The 17,085-nt window shown below is 37.8% G+C and overlaps 1 protein-coding gene across 4 annotated transcripts in view; it reads right to left on the bottom strand.

Moving 5' to 3' along the window:
- The window catches only part of UBE3A (ubiquitin protein ligase E3A), a 98,795-nt gene that overhangs the window by 7,643 nt on the left and 74,067 nt on the right, over positions 1-17,085 (bottom strand). For all 4 annotated transcript variants that reach the window (XM_067559987.1, XM_067559989.1, XM_067559988.1 and 1 more), the window contains 3 exons: positions 14,056-15,311; positions 6,017-6,161; positions 316-521 (listed from right to left, as the gene is read on the bottom strand). In XM_067559987.1, the coding sequence (XP_067416088.1) occupies positions 316-521; positions 6,017-6,161; positions 14,056-15,311 (1,607 nt within the window). The remainder of the gene's footprint in view (positions 1-315; positions 522-6,016; positions 6,162-14,055; positions 15,312-17,085) is intronic.

The following is a 17,085-nucleotide window of genomic DNA, read 5'->3' as shown; positions in this document are numbered from 1 at the left end:
AGATTAAGTGACTTCCCACATTCATATGGTGAGGCAGAGACAGAAATAGTATCCACGTCTCTTGACCTCCAGACCTATGTGCTATCCTATCTATTGCTAGACAAGGCATATATCTCCAAATTAAATGTACTGGTAGCATTACCTACCAATCCACACGTTTTAGTAAATAACCATAAAATGTTACCACTAACCTGACAGGGTATTTAACTTTAACCTATTCTGACAGTAAGCTTGCGTTTAAATCAAATATCAATTAAATGAACATATATTTCCCACAACCTGTAGTAATAAATTCAAGGAACATAATGAACTTACAGGGTGAGAATCTGCCAGATCACGGAAAGTTCCTTTTTTGCCCATTAGCTTCCTGTAGACAACCATGGGAAAATGTACATCCAGTATACAGTTATTGTAAATAGCCAGACCCAGTACTATGCCAATCAGTGTAAACTGACCCTCAGTTTCAAAAGAGGATGGGTTAAACCAAAACAGTTTTGTAGACTCATCATATGTGAACATACCTATAAGAGATGATTTTAAATGATTACTTTTATATTTAGGAAAAAAACAAAGATGTATAGCAAATATGAAGTTTAAAAATCCACCTTATAAATCCATCTGCACTAGATACACATCTAATATTACATTTTACATTTAATATTGTATTTAATTTACCAAAAAATTACATATTCATAGTATAAATGTATTTTTCCAGTGTTCTAAAATGTGATTATCACAGCCTATAGGAATATGTACGTCAATTATAAAACCACACATTTATAACACATCTCCCAAAGTCTCCCCAAACCACAAAACAAGGTTATCCGACTCAAATAATCCCCAGCTGACCAAAGCTGAAGACTGACACATACTAGCTCACTTGAACCAACGCGGTAAGTGAATTCCAAATCCAGAGTTGTGGCCCATTCATAAAAGTTGGCCTACTTGCAGGTATCTAGGGCTGTAAAAGTATCTTACTAGATCTCAACTACAGGAATGATGCATAAAGACAGAAGCAGTCTTTAAGGGTCTATCTACATGCGGAGTTATTCCAGAACAGCTATTCAGGAATAACTCCATATGTGGATTCTCCTAATCCAAATTAACTTTCAAGTGTAAACGAGCTCTCAGACAGCACGGCAATGAACTGGAAACTGCAAGCAGTTTTTAGCACAAGTATATGTTCCCTGAGAGACACACTACTAAGCAAAGTGGGAGGCTGCATTCTGAATTCATTGAAGTTTCCAATTGGTCTTCCAGATTACCACTGCAACAAAAATGGTGGCATATACTTTCTGTAAATTGAATGAACAGTTAAAACATACAATAATAAGCACCTCTTGCACTGTTTGCTATATTGATAGGAGAATAATTTAGAAAACAAGCTTATTAAAATCCATATTTCATAAAGTATCACTGATAATGCAAAAAAGTAAAAGTTACATTCGTATTTTTATTCACTGGTCAAAAATTAAGATTTGATTGATTAATAAAATTAAGATTGGGACAAAATAATGGAAGCAATGAGAGCCACAGTAAAGGGTGAAGATTGCAATATTTTTTTTTAAAACAGTCTTGTCATAATTAACTTAGACCACAGCACACAAATTTACTTATTCCCTTTCTCATAATGATTTTTGATAACCAACCTAATATTTTTTACTCACCCTTCATTTTCTTGGTGAGTACAATTTTACATGGCTGTTTTAAATTTACTTTAAACAGATATAATGTTATAATGCAACAGAACTCATCTACACTAATTTCCTAATAAATACTTATTTTTATGACACCCATTAGAATACAAAGATCTCAAACACTCTCAATTCTATTTTTGGGATTTTCTTGCACTCTCATTGAAACACACCCAGATGATCTTCAAATTCACAGAAATGACATGTTATGCATATAGTGTCTAAACTGTGATGCTACAATGCATGTTACCTGCGAAAAAAATGTAAAACAAAAGCAAGTAGAAGAATCTGAAATGATTTAGTTGTATTTCCCGTTGAAGGAAATATACAGAATTGCATTATGAAAACAAAAACTGTATCTCATGTCATAATAATTCTCTTATATATTCTGAACACAAAAGCATCATGTCTAGGCTAAATCCAATGCAAACTGAACAGAGACAAGTCTAAAGTTATCCATTATAAATCTCTGAATAAAGGGAGTTCATGGAAATACTTACCAATTCTCATCTATGCTGTTGAACACAATTTCAAATCTCAAGTGCTACTATATGTCCATGCTGAGAGGAAAAATGTGCATTTCTAATTTATCTATCTAAATTATATGTTTATTCCATATTAAAAAACTACAGTAAGAACTTTAAGGATGTAAAGTGAAATAGTCGAACTAGGAAATGGCAAAATTAAGGTAGATCACGAAACAAACCTTACTTCTGTCAGGTTGAGCGTATGTAGTGTTTAATTATATAAACAGTATTTTTTCCCCATAGGACTCCCTCCTAATTCAGGGCCTGATCCAAATCCCACTGTAATCAAACCGTTAGTGCACAGCTTGGAGAATGAATGAGACTCATCCTGTCTCATTCACTACAGAAGTTGCAAGGAGTGTAGCAAAAGAAGACCAAGACCTGAGTTCCATTCCCAATGCTAAGATGGATTCCCTTTGTGACATTGGTCAAATCATTTTCTGTGTCCACTGCATCAGTTTCCTCACATACAAACTGAAGAGAGTATCTACCTCTCAGAGTGCACTAAAACTAAATTAACTTGTGGTTATAAAGTGTGATGAGTTTCTTCAATGGAAGGCACTGCAAAAGTGCAAGGAATTATCATCAAGCTTCACATTCAAATCAAAGACCTATACAACTCCTGTACTACCTTCATCATATACTTCTCCTATGCAAGCCGTTTGGATAATTTCAACCATTTTAATCCTTTTACTACAGTAGAACCTCAGAGTTATGAACACCAGAACTACGATTTGACCAGTCAACCACACACCTCATTTGGAACTGGAAGTATGTATTCAGGCAGTAGCAGAGATTTAAAAAAAAGGGTGGGGGGGGGCCAAATACAGTACAGTACTGTGTTAAATGTAAACTACTAAAGAAATAAAAGGAAAGCAACATTTTTCTTCTGCACAGTAAAGTTTCAAAGCTGTATTAAGTCAATGTTCAGTTGTAAACTTTTGAAAGAACCATAAAGTTTAGTTCGGAGTTATGAACAACCTCCACTCCCGAGGTGTTCGTAACTCTGAGGTTCTACTGTATCTGTAATGATTAAATTTCTGTGGCTGCAGATATCTTAACGCTGGTATACATCTGTGGCTATGATTCTAAGCTATGTATACCTGTGGCATAAACCACAGTGGGCAAGACTTAAGGTATCCAGAGTCCATGTGTTTTTGCCCTTTTGCGTGTGAGTTTGAAATACACCTGCTGCCTGGAGTCCTGGACAAACTAGGAAGGTATCAGAGTTTTGCTATATTAACTAACTGTGACACTTTTTCATATATGTATCCAATTTAGGTGGAGAGTGCACAAAATGACCAGGGTATAATTCTTTTGAGTTTTTTTATTTTTAAAGAGTAACTGTTTTTGGTAGCTTTCAGAAATTTGTGCTTTATTAAAATACAAAATTCTGTAAGACTTCAAAGCTTAATAATGCACTTTTGTAAGGGAAATGATAAAGTCAGGAAAAATTTCTCCTATCAAATTAAGGAATATTCCAGCTGAAAATTTCTAGATAGCAGTTACAAATGAAAGTTTTTTGTTAGCATATTAAACATTTTAAAAGGCACAAAGCACCTAATTCCCATTAACTTCCCCATTTACTCCTCTGTGCTTTTGAAAATCTCTCCCTAAATGTTTGCTAAATAAAAACCAATCACCTACAGATTTCTTGCATGGGTTTCATAAAAAGAGATAAACAGGAGAAAATCTTCAATCTAATGTATATGTGATGGTGATGCAAATGTGATCCTTTTTGATTGCTGTAGTTTTGTTATATGCACAACATGGAATATGGCATATTAATTGAAAATACATTTCACTTGGAGGTGTGTGGGCAAGGCTGACAGATAGCAAGAGTTAGGTACCTCTCTACCAGTTCTGATGCCTGCCAAAGCCAAATGCCCCCCAACAGCAATATGCTCTCTGCTGTTCTAACTTGGCTACTAATGACTTAGGCCTGGTCTACACCACAGTGTTTTGTCGACAGGACAGTGCTGATGTACACGTTACAATCCCTTCCCCCTCACCCCCCTTAGTGAGGATGCACTCCATTGACCCACAGAGAACAGTGGCTGAAAGTTGATGTATTTTATGTTGACTTAACTTTTCTAGTGTAGACAAGGCCTCAGAGATAAATCCTTCCCTCTTAAGATATCCCTTTAGGGTTGCTGCTGGCATTGGAAGCCTGTTTTTCAGGCAGTTTAGTTGCTGATCCATTAATGCTGATTGTATAGACAATTGCTTAACTAAAGGCAGGGACTTTTTCTTCCATTTAAAAAGGAAGAAAAAATAAGAGCTGGATTTCAAAACAATCTAAATTACAATTAATTAAAAAGTGACCAGAACTAGCCCTCTATTTACTTTTCTAAAGTATGAATTTAATTAAATAATCCATCCTTTCAGAGGAAGATTTTAACAATGAGATATATATCTGTACTGAAAATAGGTCTTAAAGGTTGTGAAATAAATCCACTGAAATGCATCAGGTAAGGAAATAGAGTTCCTGAAATGCTTTAAAAACTTTGTGAACAATAGGTGTAAAAAACTGGTTACATACCAACAGTTCAAATTATAATCTGTTATGTTAATGTAATAGCTGGTTAATTCCTTTCCTGTATTATGCATTATAATAGAGAAACTGAAAGCTCTCAAAAAAGCCCATTATTTTCTATGGATGTTGTCTACTCACTTCATTTTTCTGACAGTGAACAATGAAAACAGACTATTCCATTTCACTTTCAAGTTTTCATACTTGTAGCACAGTGATGCAATGGTTGTGCTATAACAGTGGGATATTTGTGTAACCAAACTTTTTTTATTACAATTTTTAAAAGCTTTTGGGAAAATCTCTAGTGATCTTTTAAGTTTTGTAAAAGCATTTTTTCTGAAAGCCTAAATTTGGGCCCAAGTATCCCTTTAACAATTCTTCTCCCTCCTCATCCCTACATAACAATGTCCCTTCTGTTATCTTCAACACGATTTTAAAGGGGAATAGTGAACTTGAGAAATCAGACCTGTCTGAATTTAAAAAAATTATAATTGTAAGAAACTAGACAGACTTTTTTTTAATGTTTATTTTATCTTTTTGGATAGAACTGTGTATCATTGGTTTCACTGTATCCCCCCTCTTTCACACAGCAGTGGAGGGTGAAAGGAGAACAGGACGGAAAAAAGCTTTTTAAAAAACAACACACCAGGAAAATGTGATTTTTAAACCACAAAAACCAGTAGCGGAACTGAGGGCAGGTGTAATACCAGAAATTACTACTAACTTTTCTTTTTAGTTGATTTGAATTTGAGACTATTTCTAAACTTTCAAGAAAAATTAAAATCAGCATCACCACTTGAGAACAAAGTTAACCCATTTTTATATTGTCAGATTTTGAAAAATTGAAAAAAATCCACCTCTTTATACAGATTTACGTTGGGCACTTGATAAGAGTTATTTTTATTTCTCAGGTTTGATTACTAGCCCTAGAAGCAAAGGGGATGCCAAAGGGGACGCCGAGAGATTTAGATTGAAGTTTTGAGATGTGGGTAGAAAGAAAAATATTGCATTACTTGTTAGTGATCTAAACATATAAGTAGTAACTTTCACTAGTGGTAAAAAGTATTGCAATCATTCTGGTTGTCCTTGGAATAGTGGCTTTGTCAGATGCAGGATCCCAAACTGAATCAGATCCCCTTGTGGCTTAACAAGGTACAAAGACGACTCTCAGAAAAAGAGTACCTATAATTAGGGAATAGATATGGGGAGAAACTGAGTGTGCATGCACTTCATAGAGATGAGGATGTTATTAATTTGCATACCAATATCAGGGTTGAAGATTTCCTCCACAACCAGTTGAAAAAACTCTTTGGAAACACCTCCTTCGTCTACCCCTTGCTCTCCTTCAAATTCCACGTACAACTGCTTCTTCAAGTCTGCAGGATTTTCCATGGCAATCATCTCTAGCTATTGGGTCAATACAAACATGTAATTAGTATATCCATTTTACTAGAAAAATTGATTAATATAGAACAAATACAGGAAAAACTGAGAAACTGAAAGGCAGATAGATGTCACCACAAGTGTAAATATGGGAAGATAATGAAAAACCAGAGTCTGATGAGGTGCATTCTGCAAGCCATGAATCTGGGGGCAAAGTGGCAGAGGTATCTAGTGAGAACTATATTATCTGATCAATAGCAAAAGTGAATTAGTGCCGTCTCTTATTTTTATTAAAGTTTTTGGTTTCGAGATAGACAAAACAGGAGAGTGTAAATAGAAAACAGAATAAAAGACAAATAAATACAAAACTGATCAACAGAATAATTATAAATTGCGATTTCCATTAGAATCAACTGAATCCCATTTAAGTGTTTGAATGTGAGTAACTCATTGTTCTTCACACTAAAAGTTTGGTGAAAAGGATTATTTAAACAAATGTCCTTATTAACTTTAAGTTTTCAGTGAAAGGAATCATTATATTCAACAGTCTGCATATCTGTATCTAGCTGCATGAAAACTGAAAAAGGAAAATAAAGGCAAGACCAGAAAGGGAAGAACAGAGAAAAAGGCTCACCAACTTCTCCCATCAACCTACAGAAGATCCCTCAGAAATCTCCTGTACTTATTTCTTTATTTTTTTAAAAAAAAGAAAACTAATGCATTGCTTTCATACACATATGAATTAATTCATCCTATAACTGACTATGAAATATTCAGTCATTTCTATACAGGAATCTTTGATAGGATTGCATGATTTTTCTGTTTAATCAGGAGTACTCTTTCGGCATGAGAAAAACCAATAATTAGCCTTATGGATTGCCTATACTGGAGTTTTTTGCTCCAAGGGATGTACACCATCATGCAGATGCATGAAAGTGAGGAGCTGTTTGCAGTTGTGCACCTTAATGCAGTGTCCACACCTGTACAAATCACTTTTTATGCTAGTGGAGTATGTTTAAACTGGGGATTTTGCATCAGTGCAGGTAACTGACTTTCTCTATGCTGCTAAGAAAAACCCAGCATAGACAAGTTCTTATTTTATTTTTTCTTGTTGTATTCATTACCATACAACAGAAACAGGTATGCCAGTAGTACATGCCTATAATCCCAGATATTCCAAATTATCTCAGTCATTCAGTTTGCTGATCAACCACAGGAAAAAGTCCTACTACACTGTATCCATCTGTTGTGTCTCAGTTTAAATTTAAGATTGTAAACTATTCACAAAAGAAATAATTTTTGTGTGTTTGTACACTACACAGAACAAGGGGTCCTGATCAGGGCTCAAATATGATACTGTAATACACAGGAATAATAAATATTTGAACCAAATATGAAGTGTATCCAGCAACAATTTCAATAAAATTATGTTAAAGAACACAGAACTAGAGAGAATCTCAATATCACAGAGAGGCTATTTCGTTGCTTGGAAAAGGTCACAATTGTGTTAATGAAGGTTTTGTCACAGATCTACCACATTGGGTAGATGGGAGTCCTCCTGCTCCCCTTCTGTTTACAGTTGGCTTTAGTACTACCCACCTCTTTATTATCCAATTCATGTTCTTACTAACAGCTAACCATGACTTATTGTTGGCTTTGGACTAAACTGTTGCTGGCAATCAAAAGTGAATTGTAAATTTTATAAATTCATAGAAGTTATGAGGAACAATGCACAGTTTCCAAGTAATTTCCATCAAGACACAATCTTTTTATGGGCATGCTGCTGGGATTTTCTTCTTGTACTAATGTATTTTGTATTAAATGAGTCATTAAACCTGCTGATATGGAAGTTTAAAAAGTTATTTCAGAATGACCTTTTCAACAAGTATGATTACTATGCTGCATGGAGCAAGGAGACTGCGGACTGATGTAGTAATTAAAACCAACTGTTAGAGTGAAGCAGGTTGGACAGCAATGGATAAAATAGATTGGAAGGCCTCAGTGGGTATGTTTGCACTGCAAAATAATCCCAGGCTTGAGCCCAGATAAAAAAGGTGGAACAAGTATAAGGAAGTAGACTAAGCAAAGATATGGGACTTTAATAAAATTTTGCATAAAAGTTTATGTCTAATCAACAACCCCCCTCCCCACCACACTTCCATCCTCCAACCAAGAAGCAAATGAAAGCAGCTATCTAGGAACTATTTCAAATACTAGTTTAATATTACATTAAAATACTATATTTGATCAGCAAAGTTTTATTTTTATACCACTTGACAATACCCAAGTAGTATGATCATGGAATGGTTAGCAGATGTACAACTGAAAGTTATTTATGCCACTTATTAATAAATTATGCAGGAGATTTTTCAGGCAACTAACTATGTACTTAAGAGGACATACTCCTCCTAGCCCCATTTTAAACTAATCAATAAAACCATAAGCAATAAATTTGAGGATGACTGATGCATGAGTCAGATGATGTTATGAGGCATCTGGTTGAAGGAGCTAATTATTCACAATGGAGTTACTCCATGTAAGTGAATCATCATATGAAATGGAATTAACAAAGAAATAAGAAATTAGCTAGACCTGTATATTTAGAGTGTTGACTGGCTCTGTGGATGTGGGGAAAGCAGTGGATGTGATATACCTTGACTTTAGCAAAGCTTTTGATACGGTTTCTCACAGTATTCTTATCAGCAAGTTAAAGTAGTATGGGTTGGATGAATGAACTATAAAATGGATAGAGAACTGGCTACAGCATAGGGCTTAACGAGTAGTGATCAATGGCTCCATGTCTAGCTGGCAGCCAGTCACAAGCGGAGTGCCTCAGGGGTCGGTGCTGGGGCTGGTTTTGTTCAACATCTTCATTAATGATCTGGAAGATGGGGTAGATTGCACCCTCAGCAAGTTTGCAGATGACACTAAACTAGGGGGAGTGGTAGATACCCTGGAAGGTAGGGATAGGATACAGAGTGACCTAAACAAACTGGAGGATTGGGCCAAAAGAAATCTGATGAGGTTCATCAAGGACAAGTGCAGTCCTGCACTTTGGACGGAAGAATCCCATACACAGCTACAGACTGGGGACCGATGAGCTAGGCCAGCAGTTCTGCAGAAAAGGACCCGGGGTTTACAGTGGATAAGAAGCTGGAGATGAGTCAGCAGTGTGCCCTGGTTGCCAAGAAGGCTAATAGCATATTGGGCTGCATTAGTAGGAGCATTGCCAGCATTGGTGAGGCCGCATTTGGAGTATTGTGTCCAGTTTTGGGCCCCCCACTACAAAAAGAATGTGGACAAGTTGGAGAGAGTCCAGCAGAGACCAACAAAAATGATTAGGGGGCTGGAGCACAATACTTATGAGGCGAGGCTGAGGGAACTAGGCTTGTTTAGTCTGCAGAAGAGAAGAATGAGGGGAGATTTGATAGCAGCCTTTAGCTACCTGAAAGGGGGTTCCAGGGAGGATGGAGCTAGGCTGTTCTCAGTGGTGGCAGATGACAGAACAAGGAGCAACGGTCTCAAATTGCAGTGGGGGAGATCTAGGTTGGACATTAGGAAAAAGTTTTTCACTACGAGGGTGGTGAAGCACTGGAATGGGTTACCTAGGGAGGTGGTGGAATCTCCATATTTAGAGGTTTTTAAACTGTGGCTTGACAAAACCCTCGCTGGGATTATTTAGCTGAAGTTAGTCCTGCTTTGAGCAGGGGGTTGGACTAGATGACCTCCTGAGGTCCCTTCCAACTCTGTGATTCTATGTAATGACTTACTGTTGATCATTAGTGTTCACAACAATAAAATAGTTTCATAATATACAAAAAATCCAGGATAAATTAACATTAAAGTTGCAAATTTAAATGTATAAAAGTCTAAGTATTAAAAAAAGATTCTTACAGCAGCATTAACTCACCTACGAGCTAAACACTCTATATATGCATGTAACACATTAACTATTAATCTAGTGAGATCTCAAAATTTTACTTTTAAAATGGGGTAAGTGATCCTGACAATATCCATTTACTAATACTTTGAATGATACTCAGGCTTTTCATGTGCTTTTAAAATTTTACCCATTGTCTTACTTAACATCCATTATGATCAGGGAAATTTGCACAGAACATTAAACTACAAATTGTTTTGAATACCAGTGAGGAAAGAGAAACAATAAGAAGGGTTCTATAAATATTTGCATAAAATACTGGAATATTTAATACTTGGCATTTATGTAATTGCTTTTTGTCAAAAGGCCTCAAAATACTTTACAATGAGGTGGCTAAGCATATTATAGAACCCAGATGACCCAAATCCCAGTTTTGTCCTCTAACTACTAGATAACAGTGCTTTGCTGTTTCAGCCTTTTTACCTAGTTATGGACCAAAGTCAGATACATTTTGGTGCCATTCATATGTCAAATTGCATCATATATCAGGAGATAAATGTTCTAATTAGTTTCCCTCACTTTGCTGTTATACAAGAGACAGGCTCAAGTCTTGTATTTTGTATCCCTGCCCAGTGTTCATTAGGTCTAATGGATTCCTCCATGTTCACAACAGCCTATGTAGGACCCCTTACTGTATCTGTTGGCATCTACAGTTCCCTTGCCTGACAAAGAAAGCTATCCTTCACTTACTTCCATTTCCCGTAATGGTAGAAAATAAGGTTTTTATTTCCAGGAAAGGCCAGCAGTTCTTGTCCCCACTAACACACAGCACAATTCAATTCAGCTTGTCTTGACTGAGACCAAGTTTATTAGAAAGCAATCAAAACGGAGCCAGTTGAAAATGCGTATGTTCCTCAGACAAACACTGCTAGGCTTTTGCTCTTGTCGAAAGATTTCAACCTCCTTCCACAATAAGCAATCTCCTTCTAAGGCTTAGGCCTGGTCCACACTGCTGGTGGCCATCGACGGGAGATACGCAAGCTACATAGTGTAGCTTGCGTATCTCACGTTGACTTGCTAACTTTCACTTACCGCAGCGTCTCCACTGTGCTGTGCCAATGGGAAATGCCCTCCGGACAACACAGTCTCACGTTTTTCACAGGGATGAATTTACAGCATCGTCTGGAGAGCACTTCCAGGATTGACTGAGGGGGTCTCCACTACCCACTCAATCAATCCTGCGGAAGCGATCCTGCAGCGCCGGCACAGGCCTGGAAGCGTAGACATACCCTTAATCTACATTAAGCGCTGCACTGGTGTAGCTGTGCTGCTGTGGCACTGTAAGTGTAGACAAGCCTGGAGTGTTTTTTCACATATTTGCATATTTTTTTCCTCCCTAATCAGTCCTCAAAGGAAGCTCTATTTTCTCCCTGCATGAATGTAGAACATTTAATACTCCTTTGAAATTGGCTGCTATCTAATTTCAGCCCATCCTTTCAGAGTACTATACACAGAAAAAGTGTACTTTGCCTTCTTCTGTCCTCCATAATTTATGCATCTAGAAGCCACTTGGAGTTTATGCAATAATTCCATGAGGCTAACATAACTAATATTTGGGTATAGCTATAAACCAAATAAGCAGTAAAATCACTAAGCACATTCTTACTCAAATGATAAAAGACTGGTACAGAGAGGAAGGTTAAGGTTTACAACCACGTGGATATTTCTCAGGTGCTGAATGAATGTCTCACCTGAGTTCACAGGGAAAAAGGCCATTTTCCCTCCACAAGTTCCACTGCTAGTACTTGAACGAGGCTTCTTCCCAGTCTGGTCATAAAACTTACCACCACCCAAGATACAGCCAGGCTGTTTGAAAGTTAAAATGAACTCATAAGATGGAAACTGGGAGCTCGTTTAGGGCTCTCAATTTTGTTTCTCCAGCAGACATGCCAACTCTCGTGAATTAATCATGAGAGCCGCGATTTCTAAGTAAAATGAATCCTCACTCGATCTGGGGATAGAACTTTCAAATGTCAAGGCGGCTGAAAAAAATATCCTGACATTTGAAGAGTTCCATCCCCAGATCATGAGTCAGGATCAATTTTACTTAGAAATTGTTGTGGCGGCCGGAGCTCCTGCTGTTAATCTGCCCCAAGCAGCCGGGGCTCCCATGTCAGTCTGCCCTGGAGCTGACAGTGAGAGCCACAGCAACTTGGGGATGACAGCAGGAACCCCTCCTTGTGGGGCAGGCTCTCGCTGGCCGTCCTGGCTGCCACAAGGAGGGGCTCCAGCTGGTAAGTGGGAAAGGAGACCCCACTTCAGCCCCCTAGATCTGGGGAGGGTGAAGAACCCTACGAGGAGCAGAGGTGAGGTTGGGACGGCTGAACTATGGCCTGGGAGTTGCAGGGGGGACTGAACTGAGGAGGGTGGGGGCTGATGGGATGGAGGCTATATTGATGGTGGGTTTTGAGCAGATAGGGTGAGTGCTGGGAGGGTGAACTGAAGGCAGTGGGGGTAGAATGGCTGAAGATGATGGGGGTTGGAACTGAATTGAGGGGGGTGGTGGGGAGAGAACTGATGGGGGACAGGATTAATTGCTGGGCAGGAGACGGTCAGATGTGGGAGTGAGAGCTCCTGCAGCAGGGGCCAAAATCACCTTATTCAGTACATATGGGAGAATGGGCAACACTAATTGTCAAATGCACACAACCTGGGGATGGGCAAGAGGAGTTTAAAAATCAAGAGACTGACCTAAAAACACAATATAATCTTTTTTTTAATCTCATGATTTTTGGGGATCCAACTCTCTTCAAGGTGGCACTACTGCTTCAGTAACAGTTAACTTGAAGTTAAACTGACAAACAGGAGCTGGGCTGAAGGGTGAAAAAAGGTAGCAATTTTTACATTTCCTCCTCCCCCCATCCCACACACACTTATGAACCAGCTTCCCATTCAGCATCAGCCTGTAGTCAATTAACCACTATTAACGTACTGTCCACTATGCAGTATAAATTAAATTAAAAATTTACTATCACCAGTGTAGTTTGTTAGTAACAGAAATTATAGGGGAACAGCAGTTGAGCACCTGGAAAGACTAGGAAGGGGAGAAATGGTCTGATGAGACAAGTGAACCTTAAACATTTAATTTGTTATATTCATAAAAGAAAATACGTTTTATAACTTCCACTATATTTTATTTATCTACTATGAACTATTTTTCATAGATAACTTCCATAACCCATTAATCCTTTTGTGCTCAAAAGTGGTTCTAGCAATTTTTGTTTGTATATTGAATTTTAATTTAAGAAGCCATATCCTTAGCGTAATAAGCCTTGGCAGGGTACTTATTAGCAGGTTACTGGGTACACTTTTCAGGTGCTCGAAGCCTCTCTTCCTTCTGCCCTACAATGTTCTGGACAGACATCAATCACCTGCTAACAATAAGCTGTGGTTTTACTAATATACTTAGCTAAAAGCCACAGGAGTAGTTTAAAATGTAAATTTTACTCATCGTGCATGCAATCAAAAATATTTTCTTTAAAAAAGAGAAACTTCACTCTCATGGAATTCAAAACAGTCGAATGGCTTTTTGTTCGAACTCCCCTCTGAAAAATAAAATTCACCTTTGGATTAAGATCAAGTATGGAACATTTTAGCCCAAAAGGATAATTTAAAGAATGTTTGCTCAAGGAAAAATGAGCTGCAATAGACATGAAAAAAATTGGCATGCCTATGTCCTGTAGCAAGAGCTGCATTCAATACTGGAAACCTTACTACTAACTGACAAGATGTTTAGCAGTTTAGGTTCTAAGTCTGCAAACATCAGAAGGGTTGTGCTTACCATCTATAGTCCTGTTGATGCTGTACCCTCAACAGTGCATGCAGAACAGGATCTTAAGTTTGTACGGTGCATCTCACCTTGAAGAAACCCAATAGCTAATACATTAAGATACTACATTTTTGCTTTTAAGATACTAAAGGGTTCCAGCTACTATTACAGTACAGCATATTTAAGTTTTACATTATTACATGACTTACCCTGACAAGTGCATCATCTATGATGTGATCACGTCTCACTTTGAGTCGCAAATACGGGTTCAACTGCTGTCCTTGAACTAAACTGTAGAGCACAGTTATGCGTCGTTCACTGTACATGCGGATTCTATTGTCATAATACAATCCCAGGTTCTTGGTAACAGCATTCAATATAAAGGGACATGTCATAAAAGAGAATTTGTTTTCTGTTTCTACTTTGAAGAAAGTGTAGTCTTTGTCCATTTCTAGAACATCATTTAGTGGTTCATTAATAAATTCCTCAAAAGGGATAAGTGGTTTTCGGCAATCTATAGTTTTTACACCAAGCTCAGTTTCCAGTGGGTCCACTCGAGGCCCTTTTTTATTTCTTCTTTCCTCACCCAGAAGCTCTTGAAGAGTTAATTCACTGGATTCTGGGAGGGGCTCTTCATCTTCCTCTTCATTGTGGTCTGTGTCCACATCCCCTCCAACTACATTTGCATAGTAAACCATTTTCAAGCACTTTGAAGCAGCAACAATGGCATCATCATCATTCACTAGATTGCGACTGTTGAATTCATTGCTTATAACTTTGTAAGTAATAAGCTGTTGAAATGTTTCCATCATTCTCCGAATCTGCTCTGCACTGTACTTAGACCATAGTCTCACCAGTTTTGCTTGAGCTGCCAGGGGTAGCTTGCTCATTGCTTTGCAAAACAATGGCAGAGCCATTTCCAGATATTCAGGACTATGAAGATTACCATTCTCCATAACAATTACAAACAAATTCAGATAGTTAGGATCCCGAGAATAGACATTATGGTAAGTCAAGTCACATTCCACATTAGGTGACAAGTACACAAGTGCATTTAAAAAGGCAGATTCTATTTTTTCATTAGAAAGTAATCTATTGTAGACTCGTCTGACTGCTTCAATATCTACAGACACTTCATCAGGGCCTAATTTTTGTAGGTTGTTATCTCCTTGTGTGTTGTCACCTACTCTTGATGAAGATGATGATGATGCTCCCGAATCTTCCTCCATCGCAGCAGCTGAACAGGCAGCTTTTTCCTTTTCATCTTCATCCTTATCTTCATCCTTTCCTTGAAGAGACTTCAGCTCTTCCTTGGTATGCTGCTTAGCTTTTCGGAAACTTTGTACCAATGCCTCAGCACTAGAAAACACTCTTCCAATTACACGGATTAGAGGGGAATAATCCTCTTTCTCTCTACACAGTTCAAGAATTTCATATACTTTCTCTTCTGTTAGGTAAGTCACATCTATAAAGTTAAAGAAGAGACCACATTTGAAATTTACTTGATTCAAGAATACATTTACTTTTTATCAAGTTGCTATGATATACACAATTTGTTACCACCACCTCACCTATAATACCTCCTATTCTGTGACATTGTTGAAAGAGTTTACAAATTTACTTTGTAATTTCATTAACACGATGAAACACAAACTCATTTATTTACAGTGTTTATCATACTCTAATGTTTTACTGCTTACTTCTCTCGAGCTCTGTGACCTAGGAGTCAGTTGCAATAATCAGATAGGTTTGCAAGAGAATTGTAGGAAAAATGAACTATATCTGGTAATATATAATGGTATAATAACCTGGAAACAAAGTCAATAAAATGTTTAAATAGTTAAATATTAAAAGCTTTCAAGCATGAAGACCAACCCATCAATGTACTTGGTAAAATTGCCTTCATTTGGTATAATAGGCAGGATACCACTGTTTTAAATGAATCTCTGCACAACCCTTAAACCTTTGTTGATCAAATGCACATTAAAATAACTAAGCTGAAAATTATGAAAACTATAGTCATTGCTCAGTAGCAGCCATTTACTTTAAGGCATGAGAAATCTTAACTTTTTTAAAAATAGAGATTTTTCACAAGAGAGCTAGTAAATTGTGCATTTTGTTATGCAGTAAATGAAAGTTAATATACTTAGTCATTTATAGGACTAGTTTCTGGAAGTTTCCAAAAATCTCTTGAATGCCAAACGTAATATTTGTGAAAAGCATTAAAAAAAATCAATGTAAATCAATTTCAATCTCAGAAATTCATGCTGCAATGTGAATGACATATAACTGGTCATGAATCAAAGGGGTTGCTTCTGTATGTGCCGGACCATTTTTTTACTTGAACAAATTCTAGTAGGCATCCTTAAGAATATCCTTAAGAATTCTAAAAACTCAAGTTGGTTTTTAGAAAGGTAGTTCCAATGGGTACCAAACTGTCAGTCTTATTTTGGTGAAACATTTCTTTAAATTCATCCATTTTTCTCTTTACTGTTGCTGCTTTGCTCTCCACTTCTTAAGAAAACCTTCTGAGGCCCTGATCTTACAAACAGTTACTTTAAGTTGTTTGGAAGTTACTTATAAATTACTTTACATACACCAATCTCAATGAGTTCAGTGGAATTACCTATGTGCATAAAGTTACTACCATGCCTAAATGTTTACAGGATCCATCTCCGATTTATTAACATCATTCTTGAATTGTGGATGCCAGAACTGGACACTGTATTCCAGCAGCAGTTGCACCAATGACAAATACAGAGGTAGCATAACCTCTCCACTCCTTCTCAAGATTCCTGTTTATGCAATGATTACATTAGCCTTTTGGCCACAGTACTGCACTGGGAATTCACGTTCAGCTGATTAGCCACCATGACCCCCAAATCTTTTTCAGGAATGGTCTACGCCAGTGGTTCCCAACATTTTTGGCTTGAGGGCCACAGATATCATTTTTACAACCCTGAAGGGCCACCAGGTTCAGCCAGAAGCTCCCCTCCCCAGCTACAGTCAGATGGAAAGCTAAAGGACGCGTGCGGTTTCCCTGCTGCAGCCAGGGGGACATGAGACCCAGCACTTAGGGATCTAGGTGATGCACTTTGCCGTGTTCCCTGCTACAGCCAAGGGGAGGGGAGCGCTGATCTCCCATCCCCTCGGCTGCACAAGGAACCTGCACCGGTCTTGTAGCCCCACAGCAACATGCTCCGCCTAGGTCTTTAGGCAGTGGCTCCCTTCTGCAGACA

The sequence above is a fragment of the Emydura macquarii genome, unplaced genomic scaffold (genome assembly GCF_026122565.2).
Source record: "Emydura macquarii macquarii isolate MOO-44397 ecotype Brisbane River unplaced genomic scaffold, CSIRO-AGI_Emac_v2 contig_2207, whole genome shotgun sequence".
Taxonomy (NCBI): domain Eukaryota; kingdom Metazoa; phylum Chordata; order Testudines; family Chelidae; genus Emydura; species Emydura macquarii.
This window is presented reverse-complemented; position numbering and strand designations above follow the sequence as displayed.